Below are 16187 nucleotides of genomic sequence, written 5' to 3'. Positions count from 1 at the left end.
TTGGGTGAGTCTAAAGGTGGTGCACCGCTAGGTAAGGATACATCGTGGTGGAACGAGGATGTCAAATTTGCTATTAAGATTAAAAAAGAGTGTTATAGAAATCTAAGTAAAAATCGTGATAATGAGAATTTGGAGAAGTATATGATAGCAAAGAAGGAAGCTAAAAAAGTAGTTCGGAGCGCGAGGGATAAGGTATATAAGGAGGTTTATGACAAGTTGGATACCAAAGAGGGTGAGAAGGATATTTATAGGCTTGCAAAGATGAAAGATAGGAAATCAAGGGATCTGGGTATGGTTAGATGTATCAAAGATGAAACACAAAGGGTTTTAGTCAAAGATGAAGAGATTAAGGAGAGATGAAAAGATTATTTTGATAAGATATTTAATGAAAGTCATGCTCAGGATCTTGGAGACTTTTCAATTCATTTTCATGAGATGAATCGTGACTTCATGCGCAAGATTCAAAAGAAAGAAATTGCAAAGGCTTTGAAGAAAATGAAATCAAGAAAGGCAGTTGGCCCAGATGGTATACCTATAGAGGCTTGAAAATGCTTGCGAGAGAAAGGTTTAGAATGGTTGACAAATCTTTTTAACAAGATTTGATGGACAAATAAGATGCCTAATGAGTGGAGGAAGAGTAATTTGGTGCTTCTATATAAGAATAAGGGTGATATACAAGATTGCACAAACTATCGTGGTATAAAACTCATGAGTCATACTATGAAACTTTGGGAGAGGGTGATTGAGTCTAGGTTGAGGAAGATTGTCATGATATCGGAGAATCAATTTGGTTTTATGCCTGGAAGATCAACTATGGAAGCTATACATCTTCTTAGACAACTTATTGAGAGAAATAGAGAGAGGAACAAAGATTTGCATATGGTTTTTATTGATTTGGAGAAGGCTTACGATAGAGTACTTAGGGACGTTCTCTGGTGGACAATGATGAAGAAAGGTGTTTCTCTCAAGTACATTAGTATAATTAAAGATATGTATGGAGTAGTAACCAATGTCCGCACTTGTGGAGGGGTGACAACCAATTTTCCTATAACGGTTGGGTTACATCAAGGATCTGCCTTAAGCCATTTCCTATTTGCTATAGTGATGGATGAGCTTACGAGATCAATTCAAGAAAATGTGTCATGGTGTATGTTGTTTGCTGATGATATTGTTTTGATTGATGAGTCTAGAGCTGGGGTTAATGCTAAGTTAGAATTATGGAGACATACATTGGAAGCAAGAGGTTTTAAGTTGAGTAAGAGTAAGACAGAATACATGGAATGTCGATTTAGTAAGCAACGACGTAGTAATGGGAGTGTAGTGAAGCTTGGTGAGCACGAAATACCGGTGGATGATTCTTTCAAATATTTGGGATCTATCATTCAATAGTATGGAGAAATTGATGGAGATGTAAATCATAGGATAAAGGTTGAGTGGATGAAATGGAAGAGTGCAACTGGAGTGTTGTGCGATCGTAGAATGCCATTGTGGTTGAAGGAAAAGTTTTATAGGACGACTATTAAGCCCGCTTTACTATATAGTACGGAATGTTGGGCTGCCAAGAGACATCATATTCAAAAAATGAGTGTAGCTAAGATGCGTATGCTGAGATGGATGTGTGGAAATACAATAAAAGATAAGATTCAGAACGAGGAGATACGTAAGTGGGTAGGCGTTGCACCCATTGAAAATAAGATGAGAGAGAATCGTTTACGGTGGTTTGGACATATTCGACGAAGGCCTAATGATGCTCCAGTTAGAAGGATGGAGAAATGGGAAAATATATTAGTTAAAAGAGGTCGGGGTAGGCCTAGGAAGACATGGATGGAGGTGATAAGAAAGGATATGAATGCTTTGAACCTCATCGAGGACATGACATTGGATAGAAATGAATGGAGGAGAAGGATTCATGTGGAAGACCCATAATGATTTTCTTTGTTGGTTCATATCGCCGACCCCAATTGTTTTGGGATGAAGGCGTAGTTGTTGTTGTTTTTGATAGTGTGAGGGCCCCACACAACAACGGCAAAGTTCCTCCCCAACTGTTAGTGCCCATCAAACTCCTAAGATTCTAAAGAACTTCCAACAACTGCGAGATATGGTTCTAGAGGTGATGACGATGAATAATCATAAAATGGATAGGTGTGCGTGAGTGCACGTAGGGATGACAGTGGACTGGGGCATGAGCGGGGGACAAGTTCTCCCCCTCTGCTCCATCTCAAAATTTTGCCCTCCATTTCGGTGGTGGGTTTTGTTTTTACCTTATCTCCGGTTCATTCCCCGTTTCATGTTTTTCATTCCACATCAAAGGGGGAGGGTTCAGACAGATCTCTGTTTTCCTTCGGTATAGGATTTAAATAGTCCTTTAGAGCTGTTAGAGGAAGGAGAGAGGAGAGGAAAAAAACTTTTTTAAGTTTAGAAAGTAGGAACTTAAGGTTATAAATATATATATATATATATGCATTCCTTAGGCCTCCTTTTTTGTCTCGTTAGGGCCGTTCAAAAATCATAGTTTTAAGTATTTTTTTCTTATATATAGGTTTTTCCGATCTAAAATCAACGGATAAAAAAACCATGTATTTTTGTCAAAAAGACATGATCCAAGAGTCGATTCCCACTAAATTGAGCATGCTAAACACATCTAACAGTTCAGATCTATTATAAAACACTTAAAACCTATGGGGCAGAACGAGAAATAAGACCTAATATGTTCAGTTCTCATATATATATATATATATATATATATATATATATATATAAAAGGTAGTGGGAAGCTACCCAACTACATCCCTACCGGATGGTACCCTATTGCTTGGGACTGTCAAGTTTCGGCATTTTTTAAAATTTTGACCTTACAGGTGTGTTCGGCATGATTGATTTACTAGAGATTGATACTTCTATCATTTGATTATGATGCATGAGTAGGTTTTTATAAGGTTAAAAAATCAACTGCAATTTTCATAAATTTTTTAGGCTTCAAATATTGTTTTTTCATCCAAAATGCATGGTCAACTGTCGTCTCCATCCCCACACGACTTTTGATTTTCACCTCCCTCCCCAATGCATTCCCTGTTTCATATCCTCCATCCCCATCCCCAAACAGGGTGAGTTTGGATGGATCCCCGTCTCCCCAAGATCCACTGTCATCCCTACCTGGACGCACATGAGTGTGGGTGAATGGGGGAAAGAGTGTTTAAGCAGAAAAATACACAACTTTAGGAAACAAATTATCATCCAAACGCCATGTCAACTATCTTAACTTCCTTTAAGAAAGTTAGATCTTAGATGTGCTCATACAAAATCAAGATTTCTAAATTGCCACCCAAACCCAAATTGACCCGGTTCATTCTCGGCGAGGTTTTCCTTTGTCACAAAATAATAATAATAATAATAATAATAATAATAATAATAATAATAATAATATGCCACCCAAAATGGGCCTAATCATTTTGCAAAAATTGTAATAACATGAACTAAATGAAACAATGGATGGAAACTATCATAATGAACCACAAAACTTGTCTTCCTGCACAGATAAAATTATAAGCAACACACCCTTGAAAGCAGTGCAACTCTTGAATCTTGATAGTCATTTATTTTGGTAGACATTGGGGGGTACAATAAAATCTCCTTGAACACCAGAATGCAACAAAAAGCACAAGATGCATTAATCTTGGAGATGAACAGATCAATTAGAGGGTAGAATAAAGCTTTCCCGTGCACCTCCAGCATGTAACTGCCACCGTCTATACAAAGAGCAATTCAATACAAAACAAGCTGGGGCAATACAAAAACATCAAAGGCGGCCATGTATGCAGGACACAAGACAATGTCTCACCATCAGAAACAAGCACGATGTGCTTTAGGAATCTCAACCACGCATTTTGCATCTAGATGCCCATTTCTTTTCCTGAATCAGTGTGTTAATTAGTATGTTGCCTGTAACTAAGACAAAAATTGGAAATGCTTGTTAACCAGCACTTAATTAGTGCTTCCTAACAACTGGTGCAGAAAACAGGTTACCCACTGAGGTTAGTGCAAGGGATCTCAACAGCAGCAACACAGTAAGCAACCAAAGAAAAGAAAAAAAAAATCTAAGCTTTTCATTTTCCATTTTCCTGATATTTTGTATAACCATCTGACAGTAAGTACTACTTGCTACTGCTTTCAATCTGGATGCCATCTCTATTGCGTGAAAAGAATCTTCCAAAGCCATTCTTGTTTTTTTCTGCATTCATCATTGCTGAAGATGATGAAGATGATGAAGACATTGACGATGGGGACTCAACCTCTTTGGTGTTAACAGCTGGCTCAACTCCATGAACATTATTAGAACACCCGGACAAAGCAGTAGCTACTGGAAAAGGTGACCCTACTTTGTTGGGATGCACCACGTTCGCTTCAAGCATTAACTCATCGAAGCTCGCCAAAGCCTTCAACTGCCGACCAAGTGATGCAATGGTTTTCTGACACTCAGCGAGCTTCCCGGCTGCAACTGTCAATTCCTTCTCCTAGAGAGACACATCAATAAAAAAGCAAAAAACAGTAAGTAATTTCAAAATAATTGAAAGATGTGATGCAATGTGAGAACTAACCTGTCTCATCTTAAGCTCATGATTGGAATTTGTTGCTCTCAAGCACTCAGCCTCTTGATCATAAATGTCCCTTTTGGCCAATGTTTCCTCCAGATCTTGGCACTTCACCTGAACTTGGGCCGAGAAAGCCCTTTCTTCTTCAAGCTTAGCCTCCAAAGACTCTACATCAGTTTTCAGTGTAGAGATACCAGCATTTGCTGTATTTAGATCCATTTCAACTGTTGCCTTCTGTACACGCATGGCCTCTAAGTCCAGCTCAAAAGTTCTATTTGCATCCTTTGTTGATGCCAACTGCTGCTGTAATTCAACTAGAGTTGGTTCAACTTCCATGAGCCGCCTATTTGTTATTTCCAAGTGCCCTTGGCATTCAGCTAAAGCAGTCTCCAGTCCCATCTTTTCTGTTTTCAACTTCTCTACTTGTTCCTGCAATTCTGACATTCTGTGCTGCATGACTTCTAGTTCTTCCTTCATATAAGACTTATTAGTTTCTTGAGCAAACACGACACTCTCACTAATTTCCTGGCTTGAATCATTTCCTAAGCCACCATTTTCAGAAGCTGCTAATTTCTCCATCTCAAGGAAATCATCCATCAGATAAAGGTTTGCAGATCCAGCAACAGTAGAGTTCTTCTTACTGCTGGTCTTCTCATTCTTGAACTGATCTAGTTCAGCAACTAAAGCAGACGCCCATGAGTCAGAACAACCCAGTTCTTTCTCACTCAACTCCAAGCTGCCTGGCTTACTATTACTATGACCATGAAGCTCCTGCAAATCATTTTCAATGGCAAGTAAACGGTCACCATTATCAGATTGACTATCAGCCAAGGAATCAACAAAGACTGATGATGCCACAGATCTGTGGTCAGCCTCCTGCAGTCCTACTTGAGGCATCTGCCAACTAGGTGATGCCTTTTTTGCTAAAGCTCGTAACTTTCGGCATTCTGCCTCAAGCCTTGCTACTTTCTTGATGCTCTCAAGGTGTTGCTTACTTGCTGTTTCTGCAGATTGTGTACTCAAATCCCTCTCAATGCTTCTAACCTCCAGCTCCTCTGTACAAATCATGAGCTCACGCTTGAGGGCAGCATTTTCCTGCTCAGCTAGCTTAAGCTTTGCCTTCATATTAGAGGAAGGAGAATCAATTCTTTCAGCCTGGAGCTGGGTCTCAAGCTCAAGAGCCCGACTCTCAAGCTCGAACTTGATGGCATCCCACTCCCTGGTTTTCTTAACGAGGCTTTCATGGATCTTTTTCTCTTGCTCCTCTCTTGCCTGGCGCAACTGCCTCACACATTCCTTGAGTGCACCATCAAGATGACCAACACGGTCTTCTAGCACTGAGTTTTGCTGTATGACAGCTTCAAGTTGCTGCCTCAAAATGAGGGCTTCAGTTTCAGCCTTTTCCCAACCTTCAATGAAAACAACCCAAATGGTGAAGAAGTTATTAATTTATGTAGTAAGACAATCATGTAGCTTTGGACCACCTAAAGAATTTATGACGAATCAGACTGTTATCAGTAATGATTTATATGTTTGAATAGTAAATTTGCTTTCGCATTATCAAACATACCTGAAACAGCTTCCTCAGCAACCTTGGCATGTTGCTTCACCATATCCTCCTTGGCACTGACGTTCAACAGAGCAACAGATAATTTCTCACTCAGACTCTTCAGGGACTCATCAGCTACACCAACAACCATGTTTGATGACTCCATCTGTGGTTGAGAATGATTTGGAGAAGCCTTTGAGACTTCCTGTACAAGCAAGTCCTTCAAAAATCAAACAAAAGAATTCAAGAGCCTATGTGCAACACAAAAAGTCACATTTGATTGGCAAGCAAACAATGCCATGCAGTTTAGGTCATGAATGTAGAGAAGGTAAAAGCATAAGACTCATCATGTCAACCTCCAGTCATGCAAAATACATCTTAGATTTAGAAGATCTGGCTCTGACGAAGAAACATCCAAGAAACTGGTTACTTGCATCAAACAAATTACTAAAGCCATGTGGGTGCCAAGAAGATATGCCTGAATTTTCACATTTGTTGGATTGGTGTCAGACCGAAGTTGGAGTGGATGTCACTCATTCTTGACGTACACCATAGGCATTTTTTAAGATGATATTTCATAACCATAACAGTGCAATATATTATTTTCATGTCTTCAGAAAAAGAAAAAGAAATTGTTTGCACCTAAAGGTGTCAAAGACTACATGCCACATGGAGAAGATCATTCTAACAATAATAAGCACCAATTTCTCCGTGCTTGGCGTAAAAAAGAATCACTCGGAAAGCTATAAGCGAATACAAATAGAGATTTTACAACATGTGGGGTGTCAAAAACTACTGTCACTGGTCAAAAGCTTGCTTGAATGGAGCTCCTACACAAATTAACAATAATAAGCACCAACACCTACATGCTTGGCTTGAACCAGATTTTACAACATGTAGGCTATCAGAAACTATTGTCCCAGGCCAAAAACCTGCTTGAATGGAGCTCCTACACAAACTGCTAAGCTGTAGAGAACATACGAAACCAATGAACACAGACTTGTGAAAGCAGCTTGAGAGCAAGGGTCCACCATACATTAGTAGAGTTTCCTAGTTAACCTTTCCACGACTCATCATAAACATGTAATTCTTTCAGGGACATGATATCCTCATTAAATGCTGCCTGTTGTGTGATCCATTGGTAACAAGAATCGATAAACGGCAACCAGTGTCAATATGGAGAAAATTTCTAGTTGAAGAAGAATAACAAATTTTCTAAGAGTAGAAATGTTCACTAATCCTGTGAAAGCACGAACAGCATGACAGTCTCACATGGTTAGATGAAACCATAGTTACCATAGCAAGAAGTGAAAATGAGAAGCAAGAAATGTAAATTTCAAGAGGATATACATTGTGAAAAGGAAACAGGAATCAACATAAATAGTACTTTGAAGGTAAATAAGAGTTGTATGTAAAATGACGGGGAAGCAAAAAACCACTGCATAACATGAACACTTCACTTAGTATGTGTGCCCCCTGTTGACACAATACAACACCTGACATGCCATGACACTTGATGGATGAGGTCAAATTTGTGCCACACATGGTCAACACCATGTCCTTAACTTTATCTATGTTTTATGATCTTGATTTTTTATTTACTTGTGTCGTTTTTCTTTCAAAATCACTGATTACATTACATTTAAATTTTCAACTTAGAGTATTCTTTAATGTTTGTAATAATAAAGTTTTATAATAGTTGTTCAAGAAATTTCACTGTAGATTATATTCATGCTTTATTGGATCAGATTGAGTTTAGAATATATATATATATATATATATATTAGAACTGTTATCACAATTTATAGCTATATTAGAACATCTTATATAAAGTCATTCAAAATAACAACATAAAAATACACTGTGACATTCAAAAATAACAATTATGTATGTAATTAGAGACAAGAAAGATATTTATGAATAGCAAGTTTGTTTTGTAGATAAAGGAATTAAAAATAATAATATTCCATAATATCTATAAACAATCTAAATAAACATCACAAATTTATAAGATACTAACAACATTTTTTATTAAAAAAAATCCAATAAAGACAAACAACAATTTCCTGAATCCAAGAATCATGATTCCTTAATCTCAGGAACTGCTATTCCTAAATAAGGAGAATCAGGATTCTTAGCAGCAGGAAACATGATTCCTAATCACTTCCACTCATTCAGGAAGCATGAGAATTCCTGTTTCTGAATTAGAAGCACTTCCGATCATCCAAAGCAATGTCTTTCATGAGTCATTGTGGTAATTCACCACCAAGTTGGCACATTTACAAGAGCAAAATGAAACATGCCTCTTTGAATTAACCCAAAAGGTTAATTTAAGTAAATGTTCATGCAATAGCACTGAACACGTCTAAGAGAAATAACGTGGCACCAATCAAGCACAGTACACATGTTGGGCAGACAGAGGTCTACTAGGATGGACGAAGTCTTAGTGTTTGATCTCACACATCACCAACTTCACCATCAGTAAAGATGTTGCACTAATTGTGAAAAAAAATAGATCAAACTAGAAGGAAGATAATGTTTCTCTCCACCGTACTTGACATTCCCAGAGAGGAGTCAACTCACAGGGTTAATTCAACATGAAAAAACCCAAACTACATCACTTCTCAAGAATGTCAAAGGGAAAAGGGAAAAAAGCTTCAAAAACAATCATAAATTCATTTGCTAAACTTGAAATGAGCACAAATTACAATGATTAAGGGCATAAGGTGTCAGATGAAGTACACCATAAAACCATGATAGCTAGCACTAGGTGATAAAAATGTTGGAAATTTTGATCAAGCAAATCTTTATGCAGTAAAGCAAGATTACCTGATCATCCAAGCATCGTTCAGAGTGAGAAGACACTGAACCAGAGCTCTCAGTATCTCCGGAAGTTCTATCAGATGATTTTTTTCTCCACAGCCAACTGCGGCGTTCCATCTGAGTATCCAACTACCAAATCTAAAATGCAAAAAAATGACTCAAGCTGGCTGCAATAACCCCTGAAAAGAAAGGTATCAATCACAAACATCAGTGATCTCGCGCCACCATTATCAAAATCCCTCACGAAATCGTATAGCAAAACCAGAAGTTCAAGGCAAAATGATGAAAATTGACAGAAGAATTAATTAAAGAAAAGAGAAAAAAACCAATCCTCTGAAACACACTCCAATTAACAAATCCGTTCGACGCCAAAACCCAAAATCAGGAACCCCATTGCCCAGCACAACAACAAAGAATTCAGCACCTAAGTCGCCTCCCATCGTTCAAAACAAGGCGTTGCTTCTTCTTTTCATCCTAAATGAACACGATCCCAACCCAAACAAATGCGGTTGGCTCACATTTTTGCTCGAATCAAATAATCACCAAAAACGACAAGGACGGATAGGGAATTCCAAGAAATTACAGAAAATATGAAATGGGTATTGTTCAATAATCTTAAAAAACCGAATTAGGAAACAGAAACCCCAAACTCGAACTAATTAAAGAAAATATGAAATGGGTATCTTTCAATAATCTACAAAAGTAAAAACCGAATTAGGAAACAAAACCCACTCTTATACCAACCGACCAAAAAAGCATTGACGCCACCAACAAGATCCTTATCAACACACACACAGAGAGAGAGAGAGAGAAGAGAGAGAGAGAGAGGAAAAGATCTCCCTGATCACAATATTGGGGCAGAAAAAAAGGGGAAAAAAGAATTACCATGGAAGGAAGAAAACTATGAAATCACACTCGTGGTTTTACAGAAGAAAAGAAGTAATAACCTCAAAAAAAAAAGAGAGAACAACTCCAGAATGTTAGCATAAAAAAGGAATAGAGAGGTGCAGAGAGATCGATGGCCACAACAAGGTAAAAAAGAAAAGTTGAGAGGCAGAGAATATCAGAATGCAAACTTTCTTACCACCTGAGCCCAAATGCCCAACCATGTGATGTTGGAAGGAAAGGTGTGTGTGTGTGTGTGGGTGGGGGGTGGGGGGGTGGGGGTTGTGGGGGAAAAACTGGCGGAAACATGGCATGGTTTTGAGTATTTTGACTGTTGAGCACTTTTTTGCCTTTTCTGTCTCATCCTCTTTCCCATTTTTCCCCTTTTCTTTTCAAATTGGGTTTCCCATATTCAGTTATTCCCGCCCTTCGATTACGGTTCCCCCATTAAATTTTTAGTTTCCAGCATTACTGCACCACCATTAGGTTTAATTAAACTCTCTCTCTCTCTCTTAAATTATACTAAACCCAACTCTCTCCCTCTCTTAGTTTACTTAGATTTTAGTAAACCCAGTTCTCTCTCTCTCTCAAGATTACTAAACTTCTAGTAAACCCAACTCTCTTTCTAAGTTTACTTAAATTCTAGTAAACCCATCTCTCTCTCTACGTACTTATTCTAGTAAACCCATCTCTCTCTCTCTCTCGCTGTCTAACTTTACCTAAACTCTAAGCCCGTCGCTCTGAGTTTACAGAAAATCTAGTAAATCCATATCTCTCACCTATCAAAAAATCCCTCTCTCATGACTGGCAGAGGATGAGGAGCAAGTAATATAATGTCCCGCTCTTTAATTCTTTTTAGTTATTTTATAATGCTTATCCCTGGTCACATAACTGCCAAGAGAGAATGGTCCCAGAGTCATATGGCCTGCTCTTTTAGTTCTTTTTTTTTTTTATACTCCTTATCCCAAGGCACGCCACTGACTAGCAGTTACGGTTAATATTGGAATTGAACTTTTAATGGTCCCCGGATTTTTAACCATTTGCCTTTATGCCTGTAACCTGTTGGCATCGAGGCAGAGATATGATACAGTCAAGGAAACATTTTATATGACATTACTTGTATCAACAGGTAAGAGTATACCTCAGATCTCTGATTAGGATATGTTGGTCGTTAAGCATCTTTGGGGTCTTGGTGCCCTTTACTATAACAGAAAAAGAAAAGAAGGGAGGGCTCTTGTCTTTGTACCACTGAAAGGGAAAGCTAGCATAGGATCACATAAAGTCCCACTGAATAAAAGATTTTGGAGTTTTGGTCCTACTCTATCAATAAGTTTGGTTGTGCTTTGGAAAAGTAAAAATTATTGTTCAAAAAAACTTAACTTTCAAACATGAGAAAAGTGAATCTCACACAAATGAAATTCACTTTCTAAATCTCATGAGATTTCAAATCTCAGGAGACTTCATGAGAAAGTGAATCTCACACAAATGAAAATCATTTTCTAAATCTCAATTTTGGGTTAAGAGTCAGTCCACTTTTTATTAGGCTTGTTTTGGAGTTTCATACTAATAAAGTTTTATGTTTGACTGCTTCTAGTGCTGTTCATATGAGATTCACTTTTTAGATCTCATGCTATTCCAAATTACATGAGATGCAACCAAACATACCCTAAGAGCACGTTTGGAAGAACACGTTTGAAAGCGCAAAAGATGTAGGAAAAGTGATGCAAAATAGAAAATCTGTAAGAATTTGTTGACCCTTCCAAACAAGAGAGACTTTTTTGCTAAAAGAGTTTTTCTAAAAAATACACTTTTTGATAGAAAACATTCCTCCTTTGAGGGTGGCGGAGGAATATTTGTTACCAAGAAAAAAAAATTTACTCTCCACCACCATCTATCTCACCACCACCCACCACCACCCTTCTCCTCTCTCTCATTTTTTTACATTTTCTCATGCTACACAAATAAGAAAAAAACTTTCTTTTGGACAACTTTTTCATATAAAAACTCTCATAGGCAAAACTTTCTTTTCCTATGAGAGTTTTTCACTCTTCCAAACGTGCCCTAAGTATATTTTAGAGGGTTATAAAATAGGTGATCCTAAATTCAAAATATTTACTATCTAGACTCCTTTTGTATCAGCTACATATTTTTCTGAGCAATCATTAATAGTTATTTCATAAACTATTTAGATTTATATATATAGTAATTAGATCAAGATTTCATAAGAAGACAAAGACAAAATATCTAAGTGCACGATTTACTTGTAATGGTGCTCCATATATATTAAAGTCTCTCACATATTGAATGATCATGATTTTTTTTAATAATTGGAGAAAATCACTTTATTCGCACGTTTACTCTCAATACTTTATTAGCAAGTTCATTAAAGTCTTCCATGCCCACCATAGACGATGCCAACTTTGACTTAACAACAAGAGACATGCACCCATGGAATTTGAACTCATGACATCCCTTCAACATGGTAACTTTGACGAGTTGCCCTTACCATATAAGTGGCTATGAATAATTTATACTCATCAAAAACTTTTTATTTTCCGGGGATAATCCTCTGGTTGGTAAAAAATCTTTGGGGTTCTCCCTGCCCATTGGGGAGTACACCCAACTTCAATCTTGGTGCAAGGGATGCCACCCGTGAGTTTCGAGTTTGTTTCAACTTAATTAATGACATTTACAAGTCGTCCCTACCAGATGAACAGAACTCTTATGGGCTCATCAAAACACAAATTCTTCTACTCTCACATTTAACTTTCTCCTATTTTAATGGTTCTCTATTGCCTATTTTGCATCTATGTCACAGAGACAGGGACGTGAAGGGTGACTTCATGTGAGTTCAGATGCAAGTCACAACTTTTTTCAAAAATACCACATTAAGATATGGATGTTTATATTAATGGATTGATTAAAATGATTTATATTTTAATACACGTAGATATATTTATTATTAAAAACTATTATAATTTATAAAATAGCATTAATGAATGGTATATGTCGTGTCCATGTGTCGTGTCAGTTTCACTAGATGCAATGCCTAAACTGACGTGCCCCTGTGACATAGGCCTGTATTCGTTCCATGCAGTAATAAACAAAAGCAATAAATAAGAGCCTCTTTTTTCTTGTGTACTTCAGTGGCAAGGGTTTATAAAGTTTGCTATTGGTAGGAATAAGTTTGTCCAGGCCAGACATAGCATGTGTTTGGTAAAATAGGGCATTGGAAAAGGAAAAAATGTCATGAAGTATGGGCTTTTTAGTATCTTTTATTTTCCTAAATTATTCATTTTGATGAAACTTGGTCCCATCCAAGAAAGTTCCATTCAAGTCTTGACAAGCTTCTTCTTGTTGGCAATGGGCCCTATTGACAAGACTTTCTGATCAGGCATACTTGCACTAGACTTTATACTTAGTGACCTTATTAGTCTTCAGCTCCACTTTTTATAAAAAATAAACATATCTAAAGTACAACTTAATAATTAACTTCATGGGGGGAGAATTTGTTCAAAACATTTCATTATTTTCAGTTCATAATTTTCATGATATTTTCAATATATGATGTTGCCATTGATAAAATCCTGCAGGTTCATGGGGGCTGCTATTGTTTTATTATGGTCGAGTCAGGATAGGTGATCGTGTCCTAGTTAGGCGGGCTAATCATGTGACCCATTTTTCTGTGAGGTTTTTTCTCGCCATAATATATATATATATATATATATATATATATATATATATATATATATATATATATATATATATATATATACTGGAATATGAGCATTTTCAACACTTTTTCTTGCAAATCCAACCATGTGGATGTGCTTGACATGGTGAATTTGTTAGGAATCAACTGAATCATGTATTTTAGATGAAAATATGTGATTTTTGAATGCAGGAATATTTATGAAGATTATGAGCCATTGATTTTAAAACCTTAAAAAAATCTTATTTATGCATCAAAATAGGATGATTCAAGAACAGGCGCTTTTAAAACAAAGCAAGTAGAACATATCTGTATGGTTAGATACAAGAGAAAGGAACAAAAACTCCATGAAAATAGTGGTTAACACATTAGTTCTCATATTTTCAGTTCTCTACGAGAACTAGAAATATGGGTATTTCCAACACATTTTTTATGCAAATCCAACCATGTGGATGTGCTTGACACGGTGAAATTGTTAGAACTGAATCATGTATTTTAGATGAAAATATGTGATTTTTGAATGCTTGAATATTTATGAAGATTGTGAGCCATAAAATTTAAAACTTTAAAAAAATCTCATTTATGCATCAAAATCAGATGATTCATGAGCGGGCCCTTATAAAACAAGGCATGTAGATCATATATGTATGGTTAGATACAAGAGAAAGAAACAAAAACTCCATGAAAATCATGGTTAACACATTAGTTCTCATATTTTTAGTTCTCATATTCTAATAATTCTCTCTCTCTCTCTCTCTCTCTCTCTATATATATATATATATATATATATATATATATATATATGTGTGTGTGTGTGTGTGTGTGTGTGTGTGTGTGTGTGTGTGTGTGTGATGCTTCCATATCTCAAAAAAGTTAATTGCCAGCAAAAAGGTCAATCTATAGGGGTATGCAGAAAAGTGAAATCCATGGTTCATAGTTGATTACTTCTTTCATACTATTATTGTGTGCTAATAAGGGGATTATCATTTTGTACTATTTGCTATCTACATTATCATCATAATTATGGTTATATTCACTGTTACCATGTCATGCCCACATCATGGGGGTAGCTCTAGAGGTAGAGACGTAGCAGACCAGCATGGCATGGCATGGCATTCCCATCATGATATACTTTTCCATTAAAATTATAGCTAATAAGCTGCAGGGCCACATGAGATAATTCAAGCTTTTGGCAAAAGATGATTAAAAGAAAAAGGAAAAACGATCGCCTTAGCAAGATATCATGCTCAACAAATCTTGTTCTCAGGAAAAAAATTGTGAAAAAAATAAGTGACAAATTAAAAGTTTATTTAACAGAGAAGTAATTGGATATGTGTACTATACAAATATCAAAATATTTTTTGCTTTGCAAAGAACATGTAAAAATATTAAAAAGTGGAATTACAGCATTAACATCAGGAATTTAGGATAAAAAGTATAAGTTCAAAACTAGTAATATTTTAAAAATATATTTTTTTGGTTGGGGGTTGGAAAATGTCTCTATATTTTCATATATTTTTTATATTTATGGAATAGGTAAGAAAACAGCCAATTTTTTATCCAAGATCTGCCTCATACACATGGAAGAACCATATTTCTGCCTTGAGTTTTACAAAAACTATAAATTGTCTTATCACTATTCAAAAATAGAAAAGTTTGGATGGTACTTTTAGCCATCTGGCGAGGGGTTAATTTTGACACCAGCAAGGGGTGTCTCTTTCTAGTTGTTTGCTTTCGAGCAAAGAATTTGAAAACTCACATATTCCCCACCATCTTCAAAATTGACTATGACATATACGTAGTACCAAACTTTTCCTTCTCCTTTTCCCTATTTTACATTGTCTACCTCTTTATGATTTATTATTTACTGCTCATCATTTTCATTATTAATATTATTATTATTATTATTATTATTATTAAGGTATCTCTCAAATTAATCTGTCTTATTAGCAATTTACAAAAATAAAGTCCCTACATTATCTCTTATTGTAAAACGGCCCCTACCTTATCTGATCTTAGAGTAAAGAGGTTGTTGGTAAAAAAGGTTAAATTAACTATGGTTAGAGAAAAACAAGGTTTGAGGACTACGTAGAAATGATTGTTTAACCCCTTGTACTAAATGAATGTAACTTATTAATCTTTTGCAAAAAAAGGCCATTTAATAAGGGTAATTAAAATGTTTATTTTGTAAGAATCTAACAGCTATCATTTGAAGGTAGGGGCGGCAATCGGGTCGGGTCGGGTCGGGTTGGCGGGTTGGCAGGTCAGCATACCTCAACACAAACCCGACCCGTTTATTAAACGAGTTGGCTGTGGCAAACACGAACCCGACCCATTTATTAAACGGGTAACCCGACACGACACGATTAACCCGTTTAATAAACGGGTCGGGTCGGGTAAACGGGTTGGTGGGTGGGTCGAGGTCGGGTAAATGGGTTGGCAGGTCGGGTTTGGGTAAACGGGTTGACCCACCCACCTAACCCGTTTATTAAACGGGTCAGCCGGGTTGGCATACCCCTAATACGAACATGACCCATTTAATAAATGGGTTAGGCGGGTTGACCCGTTTAAGTCAAACCCGAACCCGCCTAAGAAGCGGGTTGGCGGGTGGTGTCAGATTTTGCCACCC

General features: G+C 36.8%; 1 protein-coding gene across 1 annotated transcript; it reads right to left on the bottom strand.

Annotated features, from left to right (window-relative positions):
* Nucleotides 1-4047: 4047 nt before the first annotated feature.
* LOC149817095 (filament-like plant protein) lies at nt 4048-9286 on the bottom strand. The gene is made up of 4 exons (XM_089987844.1): nt 8968-9286; nt 6160-6343; nt 4596-5998; nt 4048-4511 (listed from the first exon to the last, which is right to left on the bottom strand). The coding sequence occupies exons 1-4, from the start codon at nt 9076-9078 to the stop codon at nt 4152-4154; spliced, it is 2058 nt and encodes a 685-aa protein (XP_089843970.1). The 5' UTR covers nt 9079-9286; the 3' UTR covers nt 4048-4151.
* Between the last annotated feature and the right edge of the window lie 6901 nt (nt 9287-16187).

The sequence above is a fragment of the Nuphar pumila genome, chromosome 14, assembly GCF_984573655.1.
Source record: "Nuphar pumila chromosome 14, dmNupPumi1.hap1.1, whole genome shotgun sequence".
Taxonomy (NCBI): domain Eukaryota; kingdom Viridiplantae; phylum Streptophyta; class Magnoliopsida; order Nymphaeales; family Nymphaeaceae; genus Nuphar; species Nuphar pumila.
This window is presented reverse-complemented; position numbering and strand designations above follow the sequence as displayed.

Bases quoted from the DNA above. Each gene is read 5' to 3' on its own strand.
- LOC149817095 (XM_089987844.1), bottom strand. From the start codon at position 9,078: ATGGAACGCCGCAGTTGGCTGTGGAGAAAAAAATCATCTGATAGAACT. The intron at 5,999-6,159 runs GTATGTTTGATA...TTTTCATTGAAG, and splicing joins TGCTGAGGAAGCTGTTTCAG to GTTGGGAAAAGGCTGAAACT. The intron at 4,512-4,595 runs GTTAGTTCTCAC...GTGTCTCTCTAG, and splicing joins ATGAGCTTAAGATGAGACAG to GAGAAGGAATTGACAGTTGC.